This window comes from Theobroma cacao, chromosome 3, assembly GCF_000208745.1.
Source record: "Theobroma cacao cultivar B97-61/B2 chromosome 3, Criollo_cocoa_genome_V2, whole genome shotgun sequence".
Taxonomy (NCBI): domain Eukaryota; kingdom Viridiplantae; phylum Streptophyta; class Magnoliopsida; order Malvales; family Malvaceae; genus Theobroma; species Theobroma cacao.
The window spans coordinates 27,037,827-27,054,294 of NC_030852.1; the positions used below are offsets into that span (position 1 = coordinate 27,037,827).

The following is a 16,468-nucleotide window of genomic DNA, read 5'->3' on the forward strand; positions in this document are numbered from 1 at the left end:
TTTTTTCCATTATTGTCCAACAAGTCACTAAGTTTTGATGATATAAGGCCAAACATGTAAAATCCTTCACATGCATACGTTCACATACAATTTTTCTTCAACCAACAAAAGAAGCTTTGCTTCGTTGCTTTGTGTCAAAAAGCAGATGCAACAATCAATTTTGCTACCATATATCATGATTTTCTGTTCTTTTTTTGGAGTAACATTGATTGTTATCGGATTGTCATCCACATGATATGTATCTATATATATATATATATAGCCAACAACAGGTAGCAACAAGACATTCACTGACTTTAAAAAAAAAAAAAATCATACAAAAACTTAACAGGAAACACAATTATTTAATTTTGGCCTAATTTATTGTCATTTTGCCTATGTTATTATCCACACATGAAGTCCATAGTCCCTACAATTAGACATTCATTTCTTGCCTGTCCCGGCCCCAACCTTTATTTTTGGGTTCTTGTAGATTCTCTTGCATAAATGGATAAGGTAGAAACCCTCCTGGTTTCCAAATCCAAACCCGACCTTACGATCTAGAAAGCCAAAACTTTAAATCTACAACATCAATTATACTAAATTAGGATTTAAATAACTGTCTCAATGCATAGCTTGCAAGAATCATCTATCCACGTTGTTGTTGTTGTTGTTGTTGCCTCAAAATTATGCTAAGTACATCATTAATTTGAAGTCACACGAAATTAAAATCGTAACATATCAAACAGAACTGCCGGTGGGTCATTGAGCATTAATTATTTTTGTAATAGTTTGGATAGGAATGTCAAAAAATCTTTTCGGCCGTCGCATGAGATTTTTTTTTTTCCTTTAAGTCGTTTTAACCAACCAAACCAAGGATTTTAGCCCCAACCTTGGTCCTCAACCGATGGTCTGATGCTCCACTCCACTAACCTTGTGCAGGATTGCAAGCAAAGTGGAACGACCACTATGTAGACATTGGTGTTTATCACGACCATTTTCCATTCACCCAGACAAGCCTTTTTGCTTTCGTTTTTGTCTCTTTTTATTCTTCCACTGATTATGTTAAGAGCCACACTGTTCATAAAGCCATGCGAGGCTGTGCCACAGTGCGAACTAAGGTATGCAGTCCGTAATCAAGGAACCCAAGATGAATCCCCAACGAAACAATATTGAGGATGAATCCTGAAAGACGGCAAAGATAGCCTGGCAGTTGCCTTTACTGGATGCGTCATCATTTTAGATGTCGGCAGGTCTTCGGTGGGTGAATCCACTAAAGTAAAGAGTTACATCAGGAGCACGTACATATGAATGCAGCCAAAGCATGCTCTGCAGAAGCCTTGCACGCAAAAGCACAAGCTGGAAGGAAATGCAACCTGGACAGTGGGAACAAGTAACCAAGCAGAAACATGCTAGCACGTTTCCAACCGTCAGCAACTCTGATTTGATCGCATAAGAATGTTTTTGGGTTGCTTTACCACTGGGAACTACATTCATTTTCTTGAAATTTCAAGGTTTCAATATGCAGAGAGAACCATTCAGGCCAGCCTAACGAATTCTCAACAATAGAAAGTAGTACTATATATGATGCGGAACACAATTAAAGTAAAAAAGTTAAAATATATTATTACTATACCATATTGAAAAGCAAACTAGAAACTGTAAAGGCAAAGTGAACTCCATCAGATGTACTAACTACAAAATATATGTATATAAATCCAAATGAAAAGAAAAAACTACAAACTATATGTAGATTTAAAAGATTGATCTATTGTATTATTACTCTTCATTTCCACTCCCCTTTTTCCTTTTGGTGTTTTCAGAAGAAATCAAAAAAGATGGTGGGTTATTTAGAGGGAAAAGAAAACATCCTTCCTGTGGATCAAGATTCTGCTAGACCTCATTAACATCAGTATGATGATCTCCACAAACATGCAGGCCCCCTTTTCATTTTATTATCATAAGTAATCGAGGTATGAGGGGTGCCTAGTTTTGACCCTTAGTGACTACCACAATTGCAAAAGACTGCTTGTCCTTTGGGGAAGGGGATGAGGTGGCCCGTCCCAGCCTCCTGGTTCAACTCTAAAGAAGATTGTGCTTTTATGAAGATGACAATCTCCCAGTGCAGAGTTCAGCAGAAACTATCCTCCCAATTAACTTGAGACTTCATGGTGGTGCTCAAGGTTCCGAAGCACAATTTTTGCAAAAATTTTGGCTTGAATAGGGGCTGTTGATGCAGCAGCAGCAGCACGTAAGACCCTTGGTGCACCTGCATGTTGTAGGAGGCCTGAATGATGCATTGCATGCCGTCCTCCAGGCATGGTAAACTGCAAGGAGAAAATCCTTATGTTTTAGAATTGTAATTAATTGAGTTTCAAAATGAAAATAAAACAAATATAAACATATTCAATAAATAGGAGAGGGAGAACAGGTGCTTGCCTGTGAAAGAGCAAATGCAGAACAGGACTTTAGTATAGAAGAAGGGTCTCTTAACATTCTGACAAATCTGTCAATCTCAGCTCCGCTGGAGAGACACATAAAGGAGAAAGAAACAGAACATATTAGAATATAAATATGAATCCTAAAGGTAAAAATTATGAATATGAAACTTGTGAAAATGTAATTTACCGAAAAAAGGGTGGCAGGTATCGAAGCTATCATGCCAAAAACATATAACATAGTACCATACATTTAAGGAATGTTCACTAACTTTGTGATGTAATATTCATAAACATGCAAGTTGACATGCATGCTAAAACTTATAACAGCATCAACAATTTTGCACCATAAATTCACTGCTTAGAGAAGGGGATTGCTGGAACTCCTCAAAGAGCATTTTAGTATTTGCAACCATACCGATCAAGCTGTATGAGCAAGCATGCCATATATGATATATGTAGGATCAAGTTAAACCTGGTGTAAAAGTGGCAGCTTTTTCACTTTCATATGCTTTTTCCCCAATTGATTCCACCTTTTTCCAAGACAAAAATCCAATGAAAGCCTACAAATGTGCCATCTCTACATCCTCGCATTTTTTACTTCTTTTTTTTTTAATTTCATTTATTCATTCTGAAACCTGTTTTACAAGCAGAAGTGTGAAGCATGAATGCAATAGGTATAACTGCATATGATCAACTCAAAACTTGCCAATTGCTATGTGACATTTACAAGAAAAGGTGTTAGTGTCTAACCGTTGTCTTGCTAAAGGTGTTTCAATTTTGTTTGGTATAAACATCTTGTGCTTCATACAAAAAGGACAATAAAATATTGAAAAAAGTTGGGTCTCACCTACAAAAAATCTGGAGTGGTCTTGGAGTCACTTCCTGATCAAGTGCAAGTATTAACTTTTACTACAAAACGTTAGGGGTGGTTTGTTGGTTATTAGTGTTTACTATATAGTTTGAAGTGTTGCCAGAGCTGCATACCATGCTAAGTGTTAATATTGAGGATTTAGAGATCAGAGCAGCTAAAACACAATGTTTGGCCATAAGTGTTTCACACAAACATCTGGTGTTGTAGAGTCATTACAGGCACAAATATCAGTGTTTTAATCATATGTAAGGGGAAACACATGCCTCACATCAACAAGCCTGAGGTCTTAGAGTAGTTTATAAAAAATCCACAGGCTACCCTCCTGTCAGCAATTGCCTTGACGGTACAGCCCTGTGAGACCCATTGCACGTCCCTATTGTGTTGATTTTCTTTGACTATCATGAGAGAGAAAAAAGAGACAAACGACAGACAGAGCCAGAGACTGCGAGAATTGGCAAGTGCATGCAAATATTGTGTTCTTTACAAGAAGTGTGGAATGGTGTTACAGGCATGGTTAACAAATTATATAGATTAATACAAAATGCAATTTCAAAACACTAGCTGTTACTTCTTAAACTTGCTACGTAAAATAGACATGAATTTACCAGTTTCATATTTTGAATATAAAATGCTAAGGCCAACAATTCAAACCTGCATCTTAGATGCCCTGCTTCTGGTATTCTTATGGCTTCTGCTATCTGTGCCAAAGCTGTGGGGACTAATGATGCAGCAGCAGTATAAAAGGTTTGTGGATCATAAAATGAGATCACAAATTCTTCAACATGCTTCAAGGCCATCCTTCCAACCCCATCCATGTTCAGAGTCTTTGAGCTGCCCTGTGATGAATGCCCCATTGGAACAGCTCCATCTATTCTGTATATAAATAAGAAAAAAGTTACACCTCAAAAGTAATTCTAGAACATTGTTTACCAGTCAATGCCACCTATGTACAAAAGCTTAAATATGATTTTTTGTCCTTCTTTTTTGCTTCTCTTCAAAGCATTATCAAAACGTTTCCTTCAGAGATGGCTTTGCAACAAATAAATATGCCTTCCATAAAAGGTTGTCCATCCCCGTTAACTTGCAGAAAATAGTTTGACATACCTCCCATCAAACATGTAAACCAAGGCTAATGCAGCCATAAAACGTGCCATTTTTGAGATTGACGAAGAGCATAGATGAACAAGGGGTTGAACTCCACCATCTTGTACTATACGAAGAGCATTATCACGATAAAAAGCCAAATTCCAGAGCGCTCCAGCAGCAGTCTCATGGACATCCTGAAAAGCAAACAAAACAAAAACCTCAATTTACATTTAAGTTCAATATTTACGAATGAGCAAATTATCAGACCAGAGGAATGCATATTGCAGCAGTGTTAACAGAAATGCATTATTAGAATGTCATCACTGATAGGAATGGTTATATTTCTTTTCTATTAAAAGATCCAGTCTTAAGGATTGCACTGAGATTTCATATTCATTCATATTAAACAAAAAATTGAAAAAATATTTGATATTATACACTGTGATTCAATAGTTATATCGTTTATTTCAAAGTAAAATTTTCAGGTTGAGTGCCCCGAAAGTAGGCTGTATTCTCTAAATTCCCCCTGGTGGGTAAAGCCCAACAATGATATAATCTGCCCATTTCAATCAACTTTAAATTCATAGAAATTAGGACTAATGCAAATGCATTAACACTGACAGTATATAGAGAATATTCACAAAAGGATTACAGTCTCATTGAATGTAAAGAACAATATCTTAAACTAATTTTGAGAATGATGACTCATCTGCGCAAGCCAGGAGTGAAAAACTTACGACAATATCTGAGCGTGCTAATGCAATAAGTGGAGCTATGCCACCTTGTCTTCCAATAGCAATGCTACATTAATAGAAAATACATCAATATGTAGCATAAATCGGTAAGAGATACATTCTTTAAGATAATTAATATACATTGATAATTAAGCACCAAAAGACCATTAATAATGAAAAAAATTAAAAAAGAAAGAAGAGATTGAATCGTTCAGTTTCACATAATATTACACAACTAAACATTAATAATTTTAGATCAAACATTCATTGAGACATGGAACAGTGAAGATGAATTCAGTGTAGAGTTTAAGGTTTACTCAAATGTATTTAATGCTTCAAACTTTAAACTAAATAGCATGAACAAGGCCACCATCACTTGCATTTGGTTTGCATGAAAGGACCTTGATAAAATGTATACTGTACCAAACCAAAGATAAAGATGAACTTAATTCACCTAAGAACTTGTTCTAGAAATATTATTGCAAAAGGTGAAAGATTGGGTAATTACAGCAAAGAAATTTCCCCGAATACCTGTTAGTTTCTGATACTGACAATCCCCAAAGAGCACCTGCAGCTCTTTCTTGAAGCCCCTGGGAAGCACTTGAGCTAGATTGAGCAAGGGCAACCTAATCATGCAAAGTCAGAATAAAGTTTCAACAACCTGCAAGGATATATCTTCATGCAAAGCCACTATCTAGGGGAGGATTATCAGTTAAAGCCCATGAATCATAAACTTTGCTCTTGTTAAGAGTTTGTAAAGAAGGCAGTTGTTAACAGAATCATCAAGGCAGAGAGCTTCATCAACATGAATTCCTCTCACAATATTAAACAAAATCATCTGTAGCAATTTTACTCCCTTCCATTTTTGACATCAGAAACAATTATCTTCACTGATTTTTACACAGTTTTAGTTGATTTATAGAAGAAACCTTCAATAAAGTCACCATTCACACCAACATTACCACTCATGAACTGACAAGCACAATCAAAGTGGTTTATAAACATTCTAAGCAGATCCTGATTTCACCACCTCACTACACTGAAACTCTCAGTTCTTATTCCATACTGGAAGACCAATGACACTCTAAAGTACCGTACAATCAATTTAATAAAACAACAAATAACTCCTGAACATAGGCACAATTACTTTATCATCAAAATATTATAATGTCCATGCTGCTTTCAATCTACTAAAGAATGCAAGGGGGAGTAGAACGCACAATAAGTACTATTGAAGTGATTGGTTTAGATTCTATGGAGAAATAGTAGAGACCTCTAAATAGAGATAACTAAGAGGAATCACTGAAATCAAAACTGATTCTACAATTGAATTATTGCTAATACAATGATTCTGTAACATCTATCTTAACATAGCTAATATAAAAATGTTGACACATCCATTTAAGGAAAAGAAATCACTAGCATAAGATGAGTCTCCTTGATTGCTGCTTCGCATATTAATTATTTTGAAACTACACATTTTGAGTCTATATTAATTGATTTAAGTCATGAATCTTTACAATAAGTTAGAAGAAAATAAATTAAGAATAAGAAGAAAAGAAAGGAATATGTGAAAAATCTTTTCAACATTCAAAAGGTGGTCACATCAGGAGAGAATACTGAGATCACAAACAGTTGCTGCCTGAAAGACCTATGTGTCATCAACCATAACAATTAGGTCATATTGTTAGTGTAACAGTAATTATCACTGCAAGCTAAACAAGAATTACCAAAGGCAAACTCATAGCCAGGGATATGATCAAATTAAGACCAAGATAGGAAGCATGATAGAATCATTTAATAGTTCTCCAACAATTAATGCAAAACTTGAAATAATTTTATATTTGGTGCATCAGATGTGAAATAAAGCAGAATAATAATTACTTGAAAACATGAAACAATAAGGTTTAACAAGCACTTCACATACCAGCGCCTCAACACCACCAGTTGCTGCAATTGCTTCTCGATTTTTGTCATCAAAAGACAAATTCCATAAAGCACCAGCCGCTTCCTGCCTGCTTGTGAGTAGATATGATTAAATAAAATAACATTTCCAAAGATGGGCTTATGAGTCAGGACATAGCTTAATAGATTCAATTACACTCTCTGGAACATTTAAGGTGAAATCCCAAGAGTCAAAGTAGTGATAAACATATGAAACATATGAGATATGTTGCCATCCAGTTAGGTTTCATTCTGGAAGCAGCTTTTGTTACAGCAGGAAATATGAAGCAAAATAGATTACCTTACGCCTTCATTCAGAGAATAAGTAAGTTGCACTAATGCTTCCAGCGCACCTGCCTCTTGCCCGATAGCAGCATTATTGCTGTTGCTATCCCCATGAGCAGCCAAATTTGCCAAGGCACGAGCAGCCTAACCAAGAGGAGAAAACTTCCTACTTAGCAAGAAAAGTTAAAAGGCCAACTGCTAAAAACTTTTTGTGTGCATAGAAATGTAAGAAACTCAATTTATGATGAAAGTTGAAAGCAACTAAATTGAAGTTCAAGACCAAGTCTTCACCATGCAAAGACATCACTATGTGCACGTATTCTACTTATTTCTGACAAAGGAAACCCACTGATAATTTAATACATACAGGCAACACATTCTTCTCCACAATTTTTTTCCTGGAAAGATAACGAATGGAGACAAAAGAACCATGCTTACACCATCAAATAAATCAGAGTCAAATTGGCGTAGATGAAGTCACAAGTAGGAGTTTTATTTCCATTAAAGACTTGCCCATCATCAACAAGAAGGTAGAGATTGTTGCTTAACAAAGGATACTTAAAAGATTTTCAATCACAATCAATCAAACAAGAATAGCATGGCAACTTAAAAATGGAATATGACAATTTTCATCATCTTGAAAATAAAAAACTTGATAAAGAAATTCTGTTACATATTACATTTCTACATATCATGTTGGACAATCATAGGGTAGATTCTGAGTGAAAATATATTAGATACACATTCCATGGAAAATGCAAAGGTAATCTGCAGCTCGGGGCCTCAGTTCTACTCATGCACTACATCAACTTAGTATGGAAGACATGATATGGTCTCGGTCAATTCTTTATGCCATTCTGTTTATCATCTCATAGTTCACACTAATGCAGATCCATAATCTTCTCAAAGAGGACTTCCAAAAAATCTATTTATTATCCTAAACAAAGCATACTGATCAACAACAAATTAACAAAAAGAAAACCATCATCATCAGTGTCATTTCTCAATGTACACAGAAAGTAAAAACAAAGTACCTGCTCTTGCACTCCTTCAAATTTGCAAGTCCGAGCAAGCATCACCAAAGCATGGACACCACCAGCTGCAGCAACCTCCATGCTGCATTTCTCATCAGCTCCCAAATTAGCCAGTGCTCCAGTTGCGCGTTCCTGTCATTTAGCAAAGGCTCACAATTTGTCTCCAACAAGATTACAAATATGTGTAGGAAGAAGCACGTATAGATACATACGAGAAGTCCATCAGTGTTGGAAGGCCATTTGAATATAAGGTCAACTAAAGCTTTTATACCACCTGCCTCTGCAATGGCACCCTGAGAAAGAACAGTGTTGAGTAAATATAAAAATATTGAAGATTAATACCAATAGAATTCTTCAATTTTCACAACCTTATGCTCATCCCCAACAGAAAGATTCCACAGCCCTCCAGCAGCCTCTTCAGCTACTAATCTGTTCATTGATTTTGCTAAATTGGCAAGGATATTGATTCCTCCACTTTCAGCAACGGCTTTTGCAACTTTTGAATCTATGGACAAGTTTGCTATAGCCTGCATCCCAATAATAAAATGGAGTAGTGTCTAGTATCTGAGCAACTGATAAAACAAATTCCTAGGTGGAGTATTATACGAGAGTATAAATTCTATAAGGAAATTTATGAAAAGTTAACATCTAACTTTTGTTGTAGCGACTTGCTTATATTTCATGAAATTGTAATGATTTTTTTTTTTTTTTAATTTGAACATGAATACCACTGGTATTTAGTATATTCTCAAAAAGGAGGCAATCCTTACTTTAGCTGCTTCAGACTGAAGCCCCTCCTGACAAGATCTTGCAAGGTTCAAAAGCAGTCGTATTCCATCTCCCCGTAAAATTGCCTCAGCTCTCTGGCAATCAACAGTAGCGTTTTCATCATCAATGACTACAAAGGTTGCAACAGCAGTAGCTGCTCTTTCTCGAACTTCCTCCTGTGAGCTTTCTAATAAACTGAGCAATACTGCTGCGCCTTGTGTGAGCCAGAAATCATCAAACTCCTTCAGGTTGTTTTCTGCAATTCGCAAAAGTGAATGCGAAAAGACCCATTCAATCCAAACAACAATCTCATCCAAGTTTTTATCTCTATTCTTTAATCTCCTCCAATACTTAAACACATCCCTAACATTTTTTGCATTGTCGGCAAATAATGATGCTACTCCCTTCAAAATGTCACCGAGAAAAGTAAGCAATATTCCACCTTTTTGATTATGCATTGTGTTACTGTCAAGTTCACCCTCAAAAACTGGACAATTCAAGGCAACTAATACTTTCAAATTTTGGGATGATGACAATAATCTTGTAACAGCACTCTGATTTACATCAGTTCTGGAAACATCTAAGCCCACCAAGTGAGGCAATCTACTCCAAACTTGTACTGCAGAACCCCATTTCAGGTTTCTAGTCCCTGCAACTGATAAAAGTTTAACAGAATTCATGTTTCCAAGAGCCACTTCATCAATGTTGTCTGATTCCACAAACCCAACATCCTTTAACTGCCTACAATGCTTAGCCAAAGCATTCATGGCATCTCCACTAACTTCCCTAACACCTGACATCCAAAGGCTCCTCAACCTAGGGCAGCAATATGCAAGTGCTTTGATTGCATCACTGCTGATTCTCTCACAAGCTTCTGGGCCAAGATGGACACTCTCAAGCATCTCATGTCTTGCTGCTATCACTGAAAGTGCAGCGTCAGTAATGTCCTGACAGAAATCACCACTAATTTCTCGAAGTGCCCTAGCTTGAAGACTAACTATTGCATCTGCTGAGCCTGCTGCATGAAATTTAAGTCTCTGGAGATTCTTGCATCGTGATGAAAGTGAGACTGCAGCTGCAGTGTCAAAGTTGTGAGGACGGAGGTCCAGCGAATCCCATAAACAGAGCGAAGAGCCTAAGAGCCTAAATGTTTGACAAGTTGATGACAAGCTAGCTCGGTCTCGATAATTTAAATAAGAAAAGAGTTGAATAACTGTATCATCGGGCAAGGTTGTCCAGTCAACTCCACAAGCAGTAGCTGAATTCAAACATCCACTATCCAGGGTATCCAAACTAATGTTTGTCTTATCTTTGTCCTTACTATGTGAACATTTCTGCCTCACTCTTCGAGTCATATCCTACAAGTTTATGAGCACTGCAAAGGAAAAATAACATGAAAACATCTCAGTTATCACTCAATAAAACTCCAAATTCTTAAAGAACCACATGCTTGATCACAAGTAATCTTTCAATTGAAGAAACCAAAAAATAAAATTTAACAAACAGGCTTGTTTTTTTTCCAAAAATGACAGACCCAATAAAGAAAAATATAAAATTTCAAGTTAAAATAATTCAAACATTTTACGAACAATCCCATTTTCCTAAGAAGTATAGAATAAGCAATGAACATAACGATCAGTTTTGAATTTCAGTAAACAAACAAATATCTAATCAAACAAGCTTCATTTTTCCCGACCCGAAAACTACAGACCCCTATTAACACCAAGTCCTCAAATTCAATCAACATTCAATCAAACAAGCTTCGTTTCTTCAATTCCCAGACACCCGGACAGTCAATTCTCCAAGAACTCAATAACCCCAGTAAAGAAAGGAAAACGTCAGAGTCCAAACATAAAGAAGCAATGAATGTACCTGCAAGACTGCACAAGATTGGTGCAAAGGAAGATTCTTTGAAACTTTGCAGCTAAATGTACATATATAGGGTAAAACCCTTTGGCGGTTAATAAGTAAAAGCAGCAGTTAAAGCCAAGAAAGAAAGACTTGGAAACAAGATGTTTCTGACTCTGTGACTACGGTTGCAAATTAAGAAAAGAGAAGTGCTTGGTGTATTTGACGAAGATGGTGGGTTGGTTTTTTCTTCTTTCTTTTATGGTGCCCCTGTATTTGTTCCCTTGATTCTCCTTTTTTATTAGTAAAAAGTTCTGTGGTGTATTCACATTTGTATTTTGGAAAATTTTGGAGAGTTTAGTGCCACAGCTTAATGTGCTTAGTGAGGTTGAAAGTTGCGATGAGTTACAATTCAGGTGGCAGTAGAAGTAGGAAAACTTCCAAAATTTATATGGAGATTCAGGTCAGGTTAAACAGTTTTGTGCACCTTGCCATGTGATGACAAAAATGTAAAACCCGTTCACTCACTAGGTTACTTAAGTTTAGCCTTACAATAAGAAGGTTCTTCAGTCATTCACAATATGTACTCAAAGTTTGATATGATCAATGTGATAATCTATTTGGGTTTTTTGTGCTATGATTTGAGATAATGATAATTCAAACGAGATGATGAGAAATTACAGAGGGTGTTTGCATCTGTTGGGTGATTTTGCAGTGTTGCAGATATGAAAATCATGCAATACAAAAAGAAAAAAGGGTAGTAAAAAGGAAATACTTGCATCGTGCATGTTCAATTTGACCCAAATTTTCTTTTGAAGCAACTTGATTGGAAAATATATGCACATTATAATAGTAGCCTTCTTCGATCCTCAAGGAATCAGCCAGGTATTTGACTTTCTCTTATTTGAATAAAATATTAGAATTACTTTATAGGTTCAATGGAGTTTTCTGTGTTGGTGTGAGATCCTGCAAACGGTTTATTAATAAAAAAAAAAAGCTTGCTTGCTATAGCATCATTTGAACATTACATTTTCTAACTATTGGACAGCAGTGCATTCTCTAGGATACTTGAGATTCTTGATGCCGTTCGTTCCCAAGAGTCAAATGCAATTGTTGATATTAGTAATTGCAACATCTGGAAATCAGCCGATTCATGGTGGAATAGAGCTAAAACTGGTCTGGGGAAGTACCATTGAAGTCAAACACGATGGGAATGATGCAATCAGCACTATAGCCTGACATTTCTTCTCTCTTCAGCTATGGAACAGTCAGCTGAAACTTGAAGATACCAGTTCTTCCTGGCAGTTATTTGTCAGGTGAAACAAAGAAGTGACAATATCATAAAAAAATCATATACGAAACAAACATCCATTTCAAAGATATTGCCATCTTAAATTGAGCATGATATACTTAATCTGGTGACTGTTCTGAGGTTTCCTTAATTGCCATGAACTATGAACAAAATGGGTAAGGAATGCCACAATACATGAATTTTCATAGCTTCATAGAACTGTCATTGAAGTCCCAAATGCACAAGATCATATTACAAAGTGAGAGTGAGAGAGACAGAGGGGTCGGGCAGAGAGCGAGGGGGGGGGGGGGGGGGTGCTTAATAACTAAAGATGCCTATTTATACATTTTCTGTTTCTCTTAATAGCAATGAGCCACATTAATAGAGAAAACTACTTCAGTCATCTGAGCTATAATCACTAGATTCTGGCAGTAGAGGCACAGCAGCACAGCAGAATGACTCCTTGTCTTTGAGGAGAAGACAGCTCCCATCTCTATTCCATTTCAAATCAGTAATAGAGAACTGAGGTAGCGGATTACTTACACAGTATGCACCAGAAGCGGTCCACATATATAAATGGGAGCTTCCAGTGCAAAGAACAAGGCGAGTGCATATTGGATCCCAAACTGCTGCACGAATAGGATCCTTCTGCACCAAGATGGCAGCTAACTCCAAATGGCGTATGTCCCAGATCCAGAGAGCAGTAGGCATGCTATCATTGCGAGTACAAATAAACTGGCTGTCATTGCTCCATGAGAGAAGACCTAGAGATAAAATTAATTTGGTTGGTGATGGCAAGGGAGGAAAATTAAAGTTAATTTGGTCAGGTCATTCTAATTAGTTTGTTGAGCAGCTTGGTACAGTCTTAAACTTGAAAGTGTTATTACGGAATTACAACCAATAGAAAGTATAACCACTATATTAGATCACTATCAATGCCCAAAGCAAATTTAGTTTGCTGAAGTGCATCTGGAACTTGTTACTGTAAAAGAGTTGGCTATTTAAAATTACATAGAACTATAAATAGCCAATGAAGACAACGCTGATAAGCGGTAATCTAACTTTACTCCCCCTACAGGGAGTACAGGAAGTTAGGGGGAGTACATGTGATTGATCCTTAAAAAAATAACTTAAAACTAAGGATCATTTCCAATAAGAATACATCTTCTAACAGCCCAAACTTGAAGTGCCCTATTGTAACACTGGGCATACTAGCTGATGACCTTCACCAAGGTCATTCATCAGGGTAAAAGGCTGGTCATCCGGTGACAGGGCTAACATTAAAAGGTGATAGATTATTTGCAACTTCTACAGATTTTTCAGATAAAAGTCAGAGCCAGTTGACCTCCATTTACTAAGAGCATTATGTCAATAGTTACAAGTTACAGCATTCTGCATTCTGCATTCTACATCAGTTTGGTAAATAAGGATGCAGCCTTACCAATTCCTTGTTTAGGGTTAGGCTTGTCTGCAGGAGGCTTCTGGAAAGGCAATGTAATGGGTACTTCCATAACCTCATATCTAACTTTAAAGTGCCCTTCTGGAGCATCTGCTTAAATAGCAGGGCATATGAATCCAATTAGATAACTGAAAGGCTGAAATTGCATATTGAGCAATGACTGAGAAAGCATGCAAAAGCATTTAAACTTAATAAATTGTATGTAAAATCACAAAGCAATCAGGTCCTACACAGACAAGCACAATTTCACGTCAAGCATTACATCAAATAAAAAAAATTAATTAATCAGATATATAATTCTTAATCATTCTCACCAGAGCCTCTCATAAAATCATCGTCCAAACATAATTCAGACATATCAAGTTGCAGTGGCTCATCCACCTCCTGGCAATATAAGAAAAACAAAGTTAATAGATGCTTCTGACAGATTGAATCATCTTTACAAGAAGCCATATAAAAAAATAACAAGGAAAACAATTTACCTTGAAAACAGCAGCACAACAAGGAGCACGAACAGTTGACAGGTGCATAAACTCAGCAAAAGTTTTCCAAGTAAGGTGATTTAGAACTCGAAGCATCTGATCATAACTACCAACTGCAAGAAACTGGCCACAGGGAGACCATGAAACACTTTTTACTCCCAATCCACTTTCATATGCTTGATACTTAAAGAGACATCTTCCGTCTGGAGAATAGATTAGAACCTGCATCAAATTACATAATGAACTGTAAGTTCGTTAATTTTTCCAACTATATCAGTTCAACAGAAAGGTAATGCAAGCCAAAGTGATGCATGTTCATACATCAGTAAAACCAGAAACATAATCATGTGGTGATTGATGGATAATTAGACACACAACTGTCAGAACCATGTAATTTCTGGTTGGCTATATCATATTGTAAGATACCACTTCCACCAGGAAAATAGAAAAAGCACACCATTCAGAATAGACTTCTAGTTTGCCTCACTCTATTTCTTGTGCTTGCAAGAAGTTAGCACCCTTAACTCAGAGTGCACTAAGCTTGAAGCAGACCATTTACATAAAAGAAATGGCAAAAGAGAAAGCTTTACATAGGTTAAAATGAATAAGATCCATATGACTATCATTTATGAGGTCTCTGAAAGAGAATGAGGGAAAAATGAGTTCTTCTGATTGTACACATGGTATATCAATTGCGAACAAAAAGGTGGCCATTTTATGATAAGCAATGGAAAACATGGAAAACATAAGTTCACCTACTTTATATTCAAGAGGAGAATCCCAGATCACTATTGCACTGTCATCTGGTGACCATTCAAGATCAGCCAAATCCAATGTGTCAACAGCAAAAACACCCATGATCTCCCAAGAGTGACAAGACAGCAGATTAATATAGTCCTTACAATCACGCCTTGTGCAAATAGCAGCAAACTTTCCATCTTTGGTAAATGAAACTCCCTTGGAAGCATGCTTTGGCCATTGTACATGAACACACGCCGTGTTCACTAATGACCAAACTGTTAATCGCAGCTGAAACTCTGAGGTGGTCAGTATGTGACGACTATCTGGGCTCCATCTTGCGTAAGCAATACCAGCAGGACCTTCATCTATTTTACATGTCCATTCAGGTTGGGTGAGGGACCATGCCTGTATCATTGGTCTTTTATAGAGACCGCAAAGAATGTACTCAGAATCAAGTGCCCATTCGATATAGCTTATCTTATCCAAGCAAGAAAACAACTGCACAACCTGCAGAATAAGAATCACAATAACTATTTACCAGTTAGAAACACAAAAATGCATGCTGTGAACGTCAAAAATGACCTTTCCACGTGCAAGTGCCCATCCATTGTATTTTCTAATGCTTCAACAGATTCATAATCAAAGACGTGAGCTCAAAGATTAAAGAGCAATTTGCAAGAGTGCTTTGATTGAGTGAGTGTGTGTTTGAAAAAGGATAAAACTTTGCTCAAAAGATTGGGGTTTTACAGAAGACATTAAACTTTGGCTTAAGGACAAAAACTTTACCATTCTCAATGACCCAGAAAAATAGAACAAAAGACAGACTTTTGTGCTTGGTCTAAAGAGTGAAGCATTGCAAATCAAATAGGAAAGATTACGGCACAAATCTGACTACTTAACGGTAGGTAGGAACCAAATGCTAAAGCAAAGTATCAATTCTTAAAAAATACTGTCTAATTAAGAGCAAGAAGATCTAATCAGAAGTTAAAATAAGGTGAACGTACACATTTTAAATTTGAATCTTCGCATGCAATTCATTCAACACCGCAAATCAAAACAAATCCAAAAAAAACAAAGAAAAAAAGAAGACAATTTCTCTTCCTTCTCATTCCTCCCATTTCCGTTTTACCGGCAGCCAAAGAGAGCAATGAATTGGAAGGGGAAAAAGTACCCTGAACGAGAGTGTATCGCGAATCACGAGACGATAATCGACGGCAACCGCAATGTAACGAGCATTAGGAGAAAAACAGCATGGTCCAGTTTGTTTATAAGCTTCAGTGAACTCCATTCTTTTTCTTTTACGGAAACAATTCCAGATTTGGAATGAATCAACGCAGATGAAATCCCATCTTCGCTGGTTTCTCCTTTGCTAAAAAAAAAAAGAAGAAAAAGAGTGAAAAAGGAAAATAGAATTGGAGAGTGGTTTAAATTTTGAAGTAGATTTCACTTTTCAGTTTTCCTTTCATCAGTAGACAGGACTTTTGACTGTGTAAAGAGCCACGGTG

At 36.7% G+C, this 16,468-nt stretch overlaps 2 protein-coding genes across 2 annotated transcripts; both read right to left on the minus strand.

The window, feature by feature from the left end:
• LOC18605296 (protein ARABIDILLO 1) lies at positions 1,633-11,366 on the minus strand. The gene is made up of 13 exons (XM_007038222.2): positions 11,015-11,366; positions 9,145-10,517; positions 8,743-8,901; positions 8,587-8,667; positions 8,375-8,506; positions 7,357-7,484; positions 7,039-7,126; positions 5,643-5,737; positions 5,115-5,178; positions 4,396-4,571; positions 3,943-4,164; positions 2,419-2,503; positions 1,633-2,306 (listed from the first exon to the last, which is right to left on the minus strand). Exons 2-13 carry the CDS (start codon positions 10,495-10,497, stop codon positions 2,133-2,135), a joined length of 2,757 nt encoding a protein of 918 aa, XP_007038284.2. The 5' UTR covers positions 10,498-10,517; positions 11,015-11,366; the 3' UTR covers positions 1,633-2,132.
• On the minus strand, positions 12,379-16,375 carry LOC18605297 (WD repeat-containing protein WRAP73). The gene is made up of 6 exons (XM_007038225.2): positions 16,135-16,375; positions 14,982-15,470; positions 14,223-14,444; positions 14,055-14,124; positions 13,723-13,830; positions 12,379-13,045 (listed from the first exon to the last, which is right to left on the minus strand). The coding sequence occupies exons 1-6, from the start codon at positions 16,249-16,251 to the stop codon at positions 12,678-12,680; spliced, it is 1,374 nt and encodes a 457-aa protein (XP_007038287.1). The 5' UTR covers positions 16,252-16,375; the 3' UTR covers positions 12,379-12,677.

Coding starts and splice junctions, on each gene's coding strand:
- LOC18605296 (XM_007038222.2), bottom strand. CDS start 10,497: ATGACTCGAAGAGTGAGGCAGAAATGTTCACATAGTAAGGACAAAGAT. Junction 7,485..8,374: donor TTGAAGGAGTGCAAGAGCAG/GTACTTTGTTTT, acceptor CCTCTTGGTTAG/GCTGCTCGTGCCTTGGCAAA. Junction 4,572..5,114: donor TAGCACGCTCAGATATTGTC/GTAAGTTTTTCA, acceptor TTTGCTTTTCAG/GATGTCCATGAGACTGCTGC.
- LOC18605297 (XM_007038225.2), bottom strand. CDS start 16,251: ATGGAGTTCACTGAAGCTTATAAACAAACTGGACCATGCTGTTTTTCT. Junction 14,445..14,981: donor ATTCTCCTCTTGAATATAAA/GTAGGTGAACTT, acceptor AATTTGATGCAG/GTTCTAATCTATTCTCCAGA. Junction 13,831..14,054: donor TGATTTTATGAGAGGCTCTG/GTGAGAATGATT, acceptor CTATTTAAGCAG/ATGCTCCAGAAGGGCACTTT.